Genomic DNA, 16,951 nt, shown 5'->3' with positions numbered 1-16,951 from the left:
ATATGGAATTTCATTGGTTTTATGTCAATAAAATGTCCAGCTAACTATATATGGTCTCTAACCTATGGTTTTTTCAGTGAATTTTCAAGGTTTTGTGAATGCACATTCCTAACTATATATGGTCTATAACCTATGGTTTTTTCAGTGAATATATATATATATATATATATATATATATATATAAATATATATATAAATATATATATATAACATATATAACATTTCTATGGCAAAATGAAACCCCTCATTTTGTTCCTTTTCAAATTAAATGTATTAAGTGTTACCACTTTATTCCGATCAAGATGACTTCAGGTGTGCCATACTTTTATCATAAGTAAGACTCTTAGCGTTCTAGTTGTTCTTTAGAACACTCTGGGACATTCTGTCATTGGGCTATAGTTGGGCTACATCTGGCTGATATTTGGGCTACATTTGGGCTCTTTTGTCTCTGGTGGCCATCTTGGGAGACTGCATATCTGATTTTTTTTAATGAAATATAAGAGGATTTGAGAAGTCACTCAAAATGTGCCCTAATTTTTCCTTCTTCAGCACTAATCATATTTTCTATGGCAAAATGAACCCCCTCATTTTATTCCTTTGCAAATTAAATGTTTTAAGTGTTAACACTTTATTCCAATCAAGATGACTTCAGGTGTGCCATACTTTTGTCATAAGTAAAACTGTTAGCGCTCTAGTTGTTCTTTAGAACACTCCGGGACATTCTGTCATTGGGCTACATTGGGCTACATTGGGCTACATTGGGCTAAATACTCACTGTATGGTGGAAGATTGAATGAATCATGGGGAAGATTGGCGACTAGTTAATCAAATGAGACTTGTGCCCACTAGGGCTTGACTTATTGAAATCATCGGTAATCATTTGGCCCACTGGGGCGCTATTTTTGAGAGTCGGTAAATGATTTTTTGTACCAGAGGGGCGGGACTTTTAGTGCTGCTAAAACTTTAATATGCACACACATGACGCCCACAAAATGTAAATACAGCATAAATTGTACTAAGTGTATTTACATGATTTAATTTACTGTGCGCTGACCGTACTGAAAGTAATTTGTTTCATTATTGTTTCATCTATCTTTCATGCATGTTAAATATAAAATCAGCATTGAATCTGTCTTCTAGCTCCAAAGTACCATGGGAGTCTGTTGTTTATGTTCACTTAAGGTGAAGAGTCACGTGTTTTGTATATATAACTTTATTGAACCTCTTCCTCACACTCGTGAGAAAGGAGACTGGATCTCTGAAACGCGTTGAGTTTGCTGCTGAAATAAAAGCACGCTGATACAAAGGATTGTGGCTGGACTTCCTTTCTGTGTACATCGATATAACAAAATCTGTTGTATATATATATATATATATTTTTTTTTTTTATTCCACAATGATTAGAACAAATCCATCTTAAGCATAGATTAGTTACTCTCATTTTGGCCTAAAATATATCAGCATTTAATGGTCAAGCCCGTCTTTCATATGCGGATGTTTAAAGAATCACTGGTGCTTTGTCTAATTTTTTCTTTTCAATCGAGCTTTACAAAGAACACATTCATCAGGAATCTTTACAAATGGCGATGTATAAGTTAAAAAAAACTTGTCTAAACATTTGGCCAGTTTATATTGATCTGAACAAGCCTTACAAAGAGCTTGGCAAACTAATCAAAATTCTAGAGTGTGTTATTGTCGTTGAGAACAATTCACTTTGCACTTCGGTCTCACTTTGTTTCTATTATATAGTGAACATTAATATGGGTTTTAATAGCTGTGTTTAATTATGTGTTTGCCTTAGTAACTCACTTGGGTGATTACTCTAGTTTTAATCATATGACTATGTTAAAAATAAAGTATTAATTTATGGCATGTTCCAAGGCCTTTATTGCATGCCTCAAAATATATGATGATTTACATATTTAATCAAACTATACAAGAAAATGTTTGAAATTACCTTTCGATGGTTTTGTCTTTTCAGGTTTTTCATGTCTGTCTTTGTGAATTACTAGAAATTAATAATAAGTAAAACACTGTATGTCAATGGAGCACAAAGCTTGACAATGTTCAAAAAAACATACTTTTTTCTTCGACACTTCTGTGTGTTGCAAATAGACACACAATACGAATACACTGTACAACGTTTATGTGCAAAAAAGTACACACTGTGCACATACAGAGATTTACACAAACGTGTATGTATGTGCATATGCATGAGAATTTGTGACCACACAAGTGTTTACAAATACCTCTAAAGAGCTATGTAAAACTTACATGTGGTACAACTACTCTGTTTTGTATGCAAACTCCGGTCACGGATCACATTTGCCACATTGAAGAACTTTTGCATGCGCCGGTGTCATTAAAGATGTGAGAAATTCGCCAAGTGCACAGATTTGTCTTCAGTAAAATGAGATCTAATGGATGTTTACTGCCAAGTATCAGTAGAGTGGTCCATGCAAATAAGGTTACCAAACACAAAGCTGTAAATATATGGCTCTGCACAGACGTTTGGAATGCATTTTACAAACATATTGATTGAGCCAAGAATAAGTGCTATCAAAAGCATGAGAATGTATGCTTGTGAAAAAATAAGAAACATAACTAGGGCATGATTGATAAGGATTTTGTAATGAGTAAGTGTGGCTTACATGTATAGTACTCCTGGATTACTGCTGAGAGTACTACCAAAATAAGTCACACCTACTCATTGCAAAACCTTTGTGAATTGAAACATATGTTTTTGGGTCATCATACAATTCACGTTCAAATGGGCAAATTCACTAAGGGCCTGATTATGAGTTTAGTGGTCTGCATGTCGGCCCATGACAACTGCACTGCCAAGAGGACCGGCAAGCCCGTTGTGCCCCCACCTGCCGGATTATGAGTGTAATTCAGGTCAGGAGGGCAGGGCTGCATCGGTCTCACGGCGGCGGCTGTGTAAGGCTTATAGGAGAGACTTAACAACTGACCGCAGCAGTGACAGTGCCTGCAGCACATTCCTGCAAGGTGTGGCATGCACCATGCTGTGCATGGCACACCAGGCAGGAATGAGGGTGCAATTCCCTGCATCAGGCTCAGTTCAGGCCAGGGGGCCTGTTAGGACCTCCTTTAGTGCGTGTCCGCCTCCTTTTTCATGGTGGGCTCACTGCCCTGAAAATGGCGGTGGATAAGTAGGTCATAATATGCTCAAAATATGCTCAGCTGTGCCAGCATTGGCACTGCCAAAAATATTGAGGATGATTGCATATCCTTAATCCCAGTGGAGCCAGAGGTGTTGTGATGGTCCGACCACCCCACACCAGTACGGCGGTCCTTAGGATCACCATACTTGTAATAAGGCCCTAAGAGTTTGCTGTAAGTATGTGTAAATTACTCTTTTCTTGCTTCCCAAAAATTTCAGAAATTCAAAAAGGGTCAGCTCCACAAACCTTTTGCTCTGAGCTTCGCTAACAGAACCTAATGTAACAAAGGTTTTGGGTGCAGAGTGACGCAAATCCTAGTATGAAATTTGCCAAGCAATACAAGGCCACCTTGCATGGCCATGCATGGCCCTGCATGCCTTGGTAAATCTGGAGTAACGCAAGGAAGTGCAGGTCACTGCCTTGCCTTACTCTGCCCCTGGGAGGTGGTTCTTGGGTCGAGCATTGGTATTCCCATGCATGCACCCATGGAATTTGGTGCATTCCCAGATTTACCATGAGTTGGGAACCTTGGAATGCATCTGAATGTGATGCCTTCTCAGGGGAGGTGTAACCAGAAGAAATATCTTTATTTCTCTTCATCTCTTCCTTTTTCTATGTGTTCTGCATTCTGCACAGTGCCTTAAATGGGCTGTTACTGTCCAGTACTGTACACATGCACTTCTTTAATTTAAAAGGGAGAGTACCAGCACTTCTCAGTCCCTCTAAATAGTGAGTACCTACACTTCCATATTTCTGTTGAATGCACTAATTCTGCATCACACATAGAAAGAGGAAAAATCCTTAGAGGATTGTATGTATATTACAGGAAAGCATCCCTTCCTGCACAAAACCAATCCTGTATGCAGCACAGCCAACTTACACCATGGTGCAAGGATGCAAAGTATGCCAGTGCAAAAAGAGAGCAGGAATGCGCCCTATCTTGATAGATATGGCTAATTCTTCCCCTCTCCCCTACACACAGCTCAGTGCAGCAAGTGTCTTGCTCCATTGTGTTGCGTGAAAAAGGGATAAATATGGCCCTTAGTATTCCAGGGCTACTCCTAAATTCAAGTCATGAGTACTGCAAGAGTAAGTCATACCTACTCAAAGGAAAATCTTTGAGAATCAGGCCCAAAGTGTGCCTCCATTACGTTAATATGTCTGTCAATTAGCACTAGTGTCCTGAATCTTTACAATCTGGTGGAAAATACATTCGCATGTGTAGGCTTATAATTGATCAGTGACTACTGAGCACAAACATATTTAATTCTATGTAGACATACAGTGACTATATTTAATAAATATTATCTGAGTTTCATGATCTCCTAAAGGAGTTGAGACTTTGGCCCCAGTTCCTCTATTTGGTCATGCAATATTCTTATAATAAAATGAAGGGGGGATGTTATACTGATGTATGTCATGGTCCCCTTTGATATATGTCTGTGTAGCAGGGGAGCGCCAAATATTTTTGTTTTTTAGAAACGAAATGGCCACAAACATGTGAGTTGTTGGATTTTAGGATTTTTCGAACCGGTTTCAGCTTCTTCAGGAAGAAATAGCCGTGGGCCATCAGAGCAGTGCTTGTGGAGCAAGGCACCACCATTGTGTGGTCTCCAGTGGGAACTGTTTCTTTATTTCATGGTCCAGCTCATAGTCTTTCTATCTGGACTTGAGTATAATAAACCTATACGTGCCTATATATTCTTACAGTCACAATATATTTATAGTCAATAATCTGGCTATAGAATTTTAGAAACACCTTGTGGCAGATTTGCTAAACTTTCATGGAACACAGCAAGACAACTTTATGCTCTTGCGTGAAACGGAGAGAGCACAAATGTACCATACCTACTGAAATATGGCACACTTCAGTTGTCTCATAGGGCTGCCTCACTTCAGGCAGCCTACTATAAATGCAGGCACCCCGTGCCATAGTGAAATGGTACCTGCGTTAAAGACAGGATTATTTTGTGCAGAAAGGGATACCTTGTTGCAGAAAAACTATAATTAGAGGCATATTCCTCTTTCCATGAATGCAGCACAAATGGAAAGAGGAGGAAACAAGAAGAAATGAAGATATCTCTCCTCGTTAAAGCTCTCTCGGGTAGGTGCACCATTTTGGCAGAAACCCACATTAACTACCTTTAGTAAATCTGGACTTGAGTCAAAATCTATAGCTGGTTGCACGTAAAAGCCTAAACTCCATCCATAGATCACTTCTCAGACACAAAGTAACACAAGGCAGTGCTATGCTCTTCTCTCACTAAGCCATGCAAAGTCACAAAAATAAACTTTGCGTGGTTTAGTAAATCCTGAGGTACAATGTTAATGAATTTGAGCCTACATTTGTACCTCGATTATCTGGCAGTATGGCTTATAATTTTTTTTAAGAATAGGCCACTAAATGTTCAGTTTTACAGTCAAGACTAGGACATAATTTAACCAATTTAAAATAATAATATTGAGTTTACTTCACATATATCAGTAAAAGTGTATCTACAAATCCAGAAAAGTCTTGAAATTATATTTGTACTTTCAGGTTACAGTGCAGTCATTCAGCTTAAAATTGTTATGTTTAGGTGGCAAGTCTAGTCATAATTACGTGAATATTTTTAGGGTATGAACTCAGTAACATGCTGGCACAAAGAGTGACTTTCAGCTGTAAATGATTGCATATATATGATGCAGAGTTAAGGATCAAAAAATTAATTCTAAAATATTGTGTTATATGAATATTGGGTCAAAAATACTGTCACATCAAAATTACTGAGGTACAGAATTTAAAATGTAAAAATGTTCTTCCCGATCTATATAATATATCTTTTTTTAATGTAGTTGTATACAAAATATCCTCTCTGAAAGGTTGTCTGTAGTAAATGTCATATATATTATTTATTACATTATTTGGAGGTGTTAATATTATTATTGTAATTGTTTGAGTGTAGTTTGTAATTTTCATGTTCAATATATTTTTACATTTGATTAGTAATTTATAATTTAGTAGTGAGTTATCGGGTTTGATCGGGTGGAGGTTGGGCAGTTTTTAAATAATAAGTTATTGTTTTTTATTTTTGTTACGTTAAATAAATGCTTATAGTGGCGATTCATTATGTAAATTGAGTACATGAGAAATTTTAATTTTTATCATTTGAGTGTATCTCGTGATTTCTAAAACATGCTTTATTGTTGTAGAGATAAACAAGAAATTATATATACTTTATTTATTTACTGATTTATACAGCGCATAGCTGCCCCAGCAACGGGGCGTCCCAGTATTACCCAGGTAAACATAGCAAGAAGCGCAGATCCGAAAAAGGTATCAGAGTTACCCCGGGAAAAGCCATGTCTTTATGGCTTTGTGGAACTCTAAATGATCCTGGAGTCCTTTAATTACAGAGGGGAGAGAGTTCCAGCACCTTAAAAGACCGGCTGTCAGCTCTGTCTCTGCGAAAACAGGGAATAAAGACCAGCCTTTGATCCGAGGAGCAAAGAGGTCGGCTCGGAATATACGGCACTAACATATTGGCTAGAACAGTGGGAGCTTGATGAGACAACATTTTATGAGCTTCACAGAAAGTTTTGAACTGAATTCTTCTCTCTACTGGCAAGCAGTGTAGTTTGGATAGAGACTTAGGGGCATATTATCAAGGGTGGCGATTGGGAATTATCGCCGCTTTCGGCCGCTAAGCGGCAATAATTCTATCGCCCTATTAGCAAGCTGTCGCTAACAGCAGTTAGCGACAGCTTGTAGGCGATAGCGGGCGGTTTGCGGCCCATTTTGCATGTCAGCGATATTTATCGCTGATGACATGCAAAGTGGGCGTACCCAACATGTTAGCGACTGAAAGCAGTCGCTAACATCGATATCGCCTATTACCAACACAGGCGTAGCGATGGAAATATTCGCGCTAAGCGCGAATATCTCCAAAAACTAACACCTGCTCAGACCAGTTCTTAGCCATTATATGCAATGGGAGGTGGATATAATGGCTAAGACCCTGTTAGCGATAATGCGTGAATATTGCTGTATTCTCAGAGATATTCACGCAATTTGTCGCTATCACCGGGAATTTTATCGCTTTGAGATAAACGTTGCTAATAGCACGTTATCTCAGCGATAAAATCCAGTGATGCTCGGCGATAAAAAAATTGCCGCAAAGCCTACTTAGCGATAAATATCGCTATTTGTTGGTAATATGCCCCTTAGACACTGGACATGATTTAGGAAGTTCAAGTAGAATCCGGGCTGCTGCGTTTTGTATTCTTTGTAGGAGACTGGGGTGGAAAGGTATTTAAATTATATATTTTATTGACAAGTTCTTTTTTATGTTCAATAATAGCTAATTGGCAATGAATTATGAAAATGTTTAATTGATTATTTATGTACATTATTTTTCAATTCATGGTTAATTACTTAAGTTCATTTAATAATAACATTTGTAGTGTGTTTCTTTTAATTCATGTTTTAATGTTATTATAGTTTTATTCATAATTTATTGTAATTTCTGGGGGTTATATTTTTTTATTTGGTAAATTGATTTCGTTTTAAAATGGTTTTTACATTTAACATAATTTTTTGTTCGTACTTTTTTTTAGTTTGAATCTTTTTTATAAAATGTATGTTGTTATTTATCTAAATGTTTGTTTAGAAATGATTAGTATTTTGAAAGGTATATGTAACCCTTTCTAAGTCCAACATTTTCCATGTTTTTGCTTACAATGGAATGGGTATAGTAAATGTAATACCACACAGAGGAGTAGGGAAAGGAAGAAGTGTACAAAAATGTGTATACTTAGAAAATACTGGCACGTGTACAATGTGGAAAAACTGCTCTCACTCACAAAATTGTGACATGTTTCATCATAAGGTGTGCTACAGACACCCCCATGCAGACCAGCACCTGGGGGGGAGCAACAGGGAGGGGAAGACAATACAAACATGTCTGCACCGCTCAGAAGATTTCCGGATCCTTGTCGGATTTGGAAATCGTCCGAGCAGTGCACCCACCTTGATGTGAGTGTAACTATAGGGGGTCATCCCCACACCTCGCCAGTTCAAGAGAATGTATCTATGAAATTCAGACAAGATTTGTGTTATTGTTCAAGGTATCTCTGCATTACTAGGAGCACTCTCTACAGGTACCGGAGGTAGAATCAGAGGTGACCTTCCTTTTTGGGTCCCGAAGGGTCCTGATGAATCCCAAGTGACCCCTACTTAATGGGCACACCTTCCACGGCAGAAACATGTTGACACTTTGGCAGTAAATGAGGGGTGAACGATTCTTAATTTTCATCCTTCACGTTTTTTAACCTAGCCAGATGTCCCCAGAATACATTTGGCAGTGGGTACATCTGTGCTAGTTTTAACCTTCACTATCTACACTTTTTCTAAGGTGATTCCAAAATATCTCATTGTATGTATTGTCTTCTCCTCCCTGTTGCTTCACCCCAGGCATTGGTCTGCGCAGGGGTGTCTGTAGCATGCCCTATGATGAGGCATGCCACAATTTTGTGAGTGAGGGCAGATTTTCCACATTGTACATGTGCCAGTGTTTCCTAAGAACACATATTTTTGTACACTTCTTACTTACCCTAATCCTGTGTGTGATATTCAGTGATTGAGCTGGGCGGCTGGAATAGGGAGATATCCACTACCCCCTTTTTATTTGTGGACATTTTTTATAGTAAATGTAAACCCTCTCAAGACCACTAAAGACTCTTTTCCTGTGGCTGATTAGATTGAAGTATGAATAATAAATGTAACCCTCTGAAGTCCTAATGTAATCGCTCCAAAGCCCAACACTTTCCCCAGTGTTGCTTATATTAGAGTGGGGAAAAGTAAATCTAACCCCTCCAAAGTCCAACACTTTCGCTACTGTTGTTTCGATTGGAGTGGAAATAATAATATAAGCTACTGTTAAGATTGGAGGAGAAATAGTAAATCTCGCCCCTCCTAAGACATACAGCCTGATTCATCAACGGGCCGTTTTGCGAGCCCCTAATAGCGATTCATAGCGAATCGCTATTGAGGACTCGCAAAACGGTATTCATGTAGGAATTGCTAAATAAATAGCGATTCCTACACATTCCTTATTTGCGAGTAGCAAATTGCTACTCGCAAATAAGGAATAACTCCCCATTCATTCCTATGGGCCAAAAGGCCCATAGGAATGAATGGGGAGTATCCCTTATTTGCGAGTAGCAATTTGCTACTCGCAACTAAGATAGCGATTTTAAGGGTGCCAGGGGTGTCCAAAGGACACCCTGTAGCACCCCTTAAATGCACATTTGAACAGGTGTTGCGCACACACATGTCCAAAGGACATGTGTGTGTAACATGCAAAAGAAAAAAATGCACTAAAGTGCTTTTTACACTATTTTCGCAATTTACCACCAAGTCAGACTTGGTGGTAAATTGAGACCAAATATTGCGATTTCGCTATTTCTAATTGGTTGATGAATTGCATTTAAGGAATCTCTATTAGAGATTCCTTAAATCCAATTCCTCGCAAATATGCGAATTCTTAAATAGCGAATTTTGCATTTGGGATGATGAATCCCAAATGCAAAAATTGCACTCGCAAAAGGCAAGATTCTGAGAATCTTGCCCTTTGCGAGTGCAATTTAGCTTGATGAATCAGGCTGATAGGGCCTTATTTTGACTTTGGCTGTGTGGGAGTGGACCCGCCATGCCGCCGCCCCGCTCCCACATCGCCAAAACCAAAATCAATTACCCGCCAGTTCAGGCTTAAATCCAGGTCAGGCAGGTGTTGCGGCGGTCCCACTGCTGTGCCTATTCAAAGGCTTATAAGGGAGACCTAACAGGCATGGCAATGGGAACGCCACAGCATATCCCTGCACAGAGGGATTGCACCTGTGTAGGAGCTGGGGGTGCTAAAATACACGGGGGCACAAAATGTGCCGCCTGCATGCACCCCAATGCACAGAGTTGAGGTCCTTTAACTTGCCTCACCGCCATCCTTTCCATGGAGGATTCACCACCATGGAAAGCCTGGCAGTGAGACAACTGGTAATATGCTCAGTGGTGCTGCAGCAACACCACCAGCATATTGCTCTCCCTTTAGAAATGCACCACCGCCGTGAGATCTCAGATCCCTGGCAGAGACAGTGGTATAGTGGCGGTTCAACTGCCAATGTCCTGTGAGTCCAGACCTCCACCGTGGGCTCAATGGACCACAAAACTTTTAATAAGGCCTCAACACTTTCCCTGATTTCTCTTATGTGGGAGTAGTAATAGAGAATCTAACCCCATCAAAGTTCAGAACTCTGCCTTATTGTTGTTTATGTTGGAGTTGGAACAGTAACTGTAACTCCTCAAAAACCCAACACTTTCCCTACTGTTGCTCGCATTGAAGTGTGAATAAGGAATCTAACTCCTACAAAGTTCAACACATTCCCTATAGTTGCTTACATTAGAGTGAGCATAGTAAATCGAACCCCTCCTAAGTCCACCACTTTTCCCACTTTTGCTTAAATAAGAGTTAGATTAGTTAATCTAACTTCTTTAAAGTCTGACACTTTTGCTAGTGTTGATTATTTTTTGACTGTTGGCATTGTTTAATGTTTTGTATTTTATCTTAATTGTTCATATTGTTTAAAAAATGACATTTCACTTTTCGTTTAAATATTACTATTTAATATTAATTATATTAGTTTCATGAATTGTTATTTGTGTTATTGTCAGTATATGTTTGTTATGTCACATTGGTAAGTTATTGTTGATATTCAAATTATTTTTCAGTATTTCATTTTTTTGAATAAATATGTATACATTTATTTATTTACATGTGAGTATTTATTCGATATGTTTTGAACTTTATTTTTTATATATAAATATGGCTACACATATGTTTTGGTAATGCATTTTTTTTAAAATTACGGTATTGTTAATATATCTAACTTAATGTAGTACAAAAATTGTTTCATTATTTTTTTTAAGAATATACACATTTTATTTACACTGCCTGATAAAACTATATTATTTTAAATATCTTCTTTTTTTCTAGAATTTTATTTTATATAAATTACTCATCATGCACCATATGTTAAAATGTAGACATAATCATGATTTCTGATTATATTCTCTTCCTCAATATTTTTTACACAACATTTTTGTAGTCTACATACACAGTAGGTAAACTCGATATTTTTATACATTACATGTTGGACAATATGGTGTGGTGTCATAATATTGTTGTTCACCATATTCTGTCATACAGCTGCCAGGAGGCATGAATAAGTGCATTAAAAGACTACCCATGTGCTATGGCCGTATGTATCCATTTGTTTATTATGGGGCTGATTACGATTTTGTTAGGAAAGTCTTCATACCGACTCGGGTTAGGAATGCTTTCCATATGAATCTCACTCAGAGAGTCTGACCGACTGAGTACGATGTGTTATTATGTGTACAGACTTGGTTCAGTTGTACTCCCATTTAATTCAAAGGGAGCCTGTATACCCAACGGGAACACAGGCTCTTATTAAAGAAAAGGAGTGGGTTGGGAAAGCGTGCACCCTGTGCATGCATGGAAAGGGGGGACTCATGGGTACCCCCATGCAATCGACTGAGAGGGCCCTGGGTGAAGAGGGGCCTGCTTCAGCCCCGGACGTCCGATTCCCACAGCCATTTTTTCTCAGCAAAAGCGAGTTGGTACGGCTATCAGGATCCGGCATCTTACTTGCTTGTTTAGAAGCCATCCCAATTAAACTGCACGAATCAGCTCCAAACGAGTCCGACTGACTGATTCAGGTTTGGAACTGATTTGATCAATGCGGACTGGTGTCACGCATCGTACTTGGTCATTCGGAAAGAGGGACGATTCGTTCCGAAACATTGGCTTCGAATCGGATTAGCTTTTTCAGGATCCCATTTAGAGCCCTTCCCAACGAGATCGTAATCAGCCCCAAAGTGTTCCAGTTACACCATTAGGAATCATAGCTGTGACAACTTATAGTCATGTATTGCCTATCTACAATTTGCACATGCATATGTGTGAAGCACTGTCTTCCACGTGCATCAGAGAATAGGAATTGCATCAGTGCCAATATGAGTGCACTTGTGAAAGGACCTAATAGAAGTACACCTTAGGTCCTCATTACAACTGTCCTGTAATTCCAGAGACTGCAGGTAAGTATTCTTATCAGATGTAGCAGGAATTACAAGTGCTGCAGGAACACTGCACTTCTTCACTTTTCAGCAGGTAAAGTCTGTTAAAATGTGAGTGGAAAACTGGCCCAGAATATGAGGAAAACATACAGAAGATGTTGGTGAAACGCTAATGACCATCCTGACCCAGTCAGAACTGGTCGCTCCTCTCGCAGCTCGTCCCTCCTGTGCCAGCTATCTGTGCATGCGACCTGCATTCTGTGCCTGATATCGCGCTCTCCGTGCCAGCGACCTGCTATCTGTGCCAGAGACCTACTATCTGTGCCAGCGACCTGCATTCGGCCCGGTATCGTTGCCTGCATTGCTCAATTTTGTGCCAGCTATTTGTGCCAGCGACCTGCATTGTGTGCCATTGATTGTGCCAGTGATTGTTTTTGTTTGTGCCCGGGACCTCGCTCTGTGCCAGTGATCTCGCCCAGCATTGTTGTTGTGCCCTTAGCCCGTCCCTGCCGCTGCTCCCCCGCAGCCCCACCCCCGCTCCCTCCAGCTCCCACTGACCCTCCACACTAGCTACCCCCACTAGCCACCCCGCTCCCGCCTCCCAGCTGCTCCTCCCTCCCACAAATATACCTCTGGCTGATAACGCGAGACAAGGAGCTGTGACCATCCTGACCCAGTCAGAACTGGTCGCTCCTCTCGCAGCTCGTCCCTCCTGTGCCAGCTATCTGTGCATGCGACCTGCATTCTGTGCCTGATATCGCGCTCTCTGTGCCAGCGACCTGCTATCTGTGCCACCGACCTACTATCTGTGCCAGCGACCTGCATTCGGCCCGGTATCGTTGCCTGCATTGCTCAATTTTGTGCCAGCTATTTGTGCCAGCGACCTGCATTGTGTGCCATTGATTGTGCCAGTGATTGTTTTTGTTTGTGCCCGCGACCTGATCTCGCCCAGCATTGTTGTTGTGCCCTTAGCCCGTCCTGCCGCTGCTCCCCCGCGGCCCCACCACCGCTCCCTCCAGCTCCCACTGACCCTCCACACTAGCCACCCACACTAGACACCCCGCTCCCGCCTCCCAGCTGCTCCTCCCTCGCCCGGCCCCCTCCACTCTCCGTCCCCCTCCACTCTCCACTTATGACAGAGGCACTTGCGCGCAGCGGACGCGCCCTATGCGCGCCGAAGGCGCGCCAAAGGTAAGTCCGTCTACGCCTGTCCGCGCCTGGACTGCGCCCAGCGCAAGACCCCCTGGCCCTCGCATTAATCACTCCACCCGCCTAACGTACTACGCCGCAACCCTCACTGCGCTCAACACCGGCCGCCTCCCCGACTGCCACCAAGCCGCCCCTGGACGCACCCATGGTCCCTTTACCTGTCAATCCTGCAAGTTCTGCTGCATCAGGACCCACTCTACATCCACAAACGCCAAACAGAGCTCAGACAGTAACCACCTGAAATGCATCCTACTCAACACTCGATCGGTCCACAGACACTCCATCGAACTATGGAACCTGCTGGACAACACTACGCCGGACGTCACCTTTCTCACAGAAACCTGGATGAACGCCTCATCAGCACCCGACATCGCAATAGCCATCCCGGACAGCTACAAGATCACCTGAAAGGACCGCATCAACCAGACAGGAGGAGGCATCGCCATCGTCCACAAGAACACCATCCGCATCACGACCAGCTCCGACGATACCCTCACAGCCGCCGAACACCTCCACTTCCAGATTCACACCGACCCCAAGACCACCCTCATCTACAGACCACCAGGACCCCGCGCACAATTCAGCGAAGACATCACTGACTTCATTAGCCCACACGCCCTCCCCTTCGAAGACTACATCCTACTAGGGGACCTCAACTTCCATCTGGAAAAGAACAACGACAGCAACACCACCACCCTTCTGGACAACCTCGCCAATCTCGGACACAAACAACTAGTAAACACCCCCACCCACTACGCCAGACACACGCTCGACCCTATCTTCTCCTCCAGCAAGCACGTCTCCTTCAATCACGTCACAGGACTTCACTGGACGGACCACAGCTGCGTTCACTTCAGCTTCAGAAAGACCACAACCCACCACCACCCACAACAAGTCCCTCGCAGAAACTGGAACAAACTTACCACCGACCAACTCACCACTTCGCTAAGCCAAAACCTTCCCGCCAAATCATCGGACCCTAATCAAGCAGCTATCAATCTCACACAATGGATCACCTACTGCGCTGACGAATTAGCGCCCTTGAAAAAGCAACACAACAAGCCAGGTAGCAAAAAAGCATCCTGGTTCAACGACGACCTCAAGAACTCCAAAAAGAACTGCCGCACCCTCGAGAAAGCCTGGCGAAAAAACCCAACCACAGAAACATGACCGCCCTCAAGGACGCCACCCACAAACACCACCAGCTGATCCGATCCACCAAGAAATCTGCATTCAAGGATCGACTCGACAACAACGCCCACAACAGCAAGGAACTCTTCAGCATGGTCAAAGAGCTTACCAATCCCAGCGCCGACACCAACGACATCACTCCCTCTCAAGACTTCTGCGACTCTCTAGCCTCGTTCTTCCACAGTAAAATCACTGACATACATAACAGCTTCGGCGACCAGTCCACTCCCCTCACCACCGAACTGAAGCACCCCACCACCACCCTTTGCGCCTGGAACCCGATCAACACCGAAGACACCATCCGCTTGATGAACTCCATTCACTCTGGATCCCCAACCGACCCATGCCCCCATCACATCTTCAACAAGGCCGACTCCATCATAGCACACCAACTCCGGGATATCATCAACTGCTCCCTCAACACCGCTACCTTCCTGGAAAGCTGGAAACATGCCGAACTCAGTGCCCTCCTGAAGAAACCTACAGCAGACCCCACTGAACTTAAGAACTACCGCCCCATCTCGCTCCTCCCTTTCCCTGCCAAAGTCATAGAGAAGGCCGTCAACAGTCAGCTCGCCGCCTTCCTCGAGTCCAACGACTCCCTCGACCCCTCACAGTCCGGCTTCCGAGCCAAACACAGCACCGAGACCGCCCTCATCGCAGCCACAGACGACATCCGAACACTACTCGACAACGGGGAAACAGCTGCCCTTATCCTCCTGGACCTCTCCGCAGCATTCGACACGGTCTGTCATAGCACCCTCGCCGGAAGAACCCAGAGAGTCCACCTCCCCCCCTTCAGATCAGAGGCCACCGAAGTTATCTGCGGCGTACCACAAGGATCATCGCTCAGCCACTCCCTCTTCAACGTCTACAGGAGCCCCCTTGCATCCATCGCACGCCAACACAACCTTAACATCATCTCCTACGCTGATGACACACAGCTGATCCTCTCCCTCACCAAAGACCCAGACACCGCCAAAACCAACCTACATGAAGGGATGAAAGACGTAGCCAAATTAATGAAGAATAGTCGTTTAAAACTGAACTCAGAGAAGACGGAAGTCCTCATCCTAGGATCATCCCCCTCTGCATGGGACGACTCATGGTGGCCACCAGCCCTAGGCAACGCGCCCAAACCAACGGACCATGCTCGCAACCTAGGATTCATCCTAGACTCCTCCCTCTCGATGACCAGACAAGTCAACGCCATCTCATCATCATGCTTTAACATCTTGCGTATGCTCAAAAAGATCTTCCGATGGATCCCCACCGAAACAAGAAAGACGGTCACCCATGCACTTGTCACTAGCCGACTGGACTACGGAAACACCCTCTACGCCGGAACCACAGCCAAATCACAGAAAAACTTCCAACGCATTCAGAACGCCTCAGCCAGAGTCATCCTAGACTTACCCCGCCACAATCACATTTCCGTCCACCTGAGAGACCTTCATTGGCTCCCCGTCAACAAGAGAATAACGTTCCGTCTCCTCACCCCCGCGCACAGAGCCCTCTATTTATTTATTTATTTATTTTTAAAATTTCTAGAGCGCACAAATACCTTACGGTGTCTCGGCGCTAGAGTTTGCAGATTACGAGGGTTCCTGTGACATCTTACTGATTAAAGAGCCATGTCTTAAGATGTTTTCGAAATGAGAGTAGCGAAGAATGGTCTTTAATCTGGGAAGGAATCTGGTTCCATAATTTTGATGCAGCCACTACAAAACGTCTATCTCCCCATGTTACCTTTTTTGTGCATGGAATTTGGAGCTGTTGGGCCGAAGATGACCGTAGTGTTCGACTGGGTTTATACATTTTGAATGCTTTTTTAAAGAAATCAGGTCCATTGTTGTTCCAGGCTTTGTGAGTAATGCACATGGCTTTGAACTTTATCCGGCTTCTTATAGGTAGCCAGTGGAGCTCACGAATTGTGGGAGAAATAGAAGCGTGCTTAGGTATCCCCATAAGAATCCTTGCAGCAGCATTTTGGACAAGCTGTAATTTGCTCACAACTTGCTCCTGTGCGTTAAGTAGTAGGCCATTGCAATAGTCCACCTTGGATAACACCAAGGAGGACATTAGGGTTTTACCTGCAGTTGGGGGAAGAAAAGGGAGCAGTTTCTTCACCATTCTTAGAGTAAAAATAGAGGCCGAGACCACAGCATTGGCATGGCTGAGGAACGTGAGCTTATTATCAAAAAGCACGCCCAAGTTTTTCACCTTGGCTACTGGC

The 16,951-nt window shown here is 42.8% G+C and overlaps 1 protein-coding gene across 1 annotated transcript in view; it reads right to left on the bottom strand.

The window, feature by feature from the left end:
• Window positions 1–16,951, bottom strand: part of TRDN (triadin) — an 865,465-nt gene that overhangs the window by 402,326 nt on the left and 446,188 nt on the right. Inside the window, exon 13 of the mRNA XM_078647890.1 lies at window positions 1,958–2,008. Within this exon, the coding sequence (XP_078504016.1) occupies window positions 1,958–2,008 (51 nt within the window). The remainder of the gene's footprint in view (window positions 1–1,957; window positions 2,009–16,951) is intronic.

This window comes from Lissotriton helveticus, chromosome 6, assembly GCF_964261635.1.
Source record: "Lissotriton helveticus chromosome 6, aLisHel1.1, whole genome shotgun sequence".
NCBI classification, from domain to species: domain Eukaryota; kingdom Metazoa; phylum Chordata; class Amphibia; order Caudata; family Salamandridae; genus Lissotriton; species Lissotriton helveticus.
This window is presented reverse-complemented; position numbering and strand designations above follow the sequence as displayed.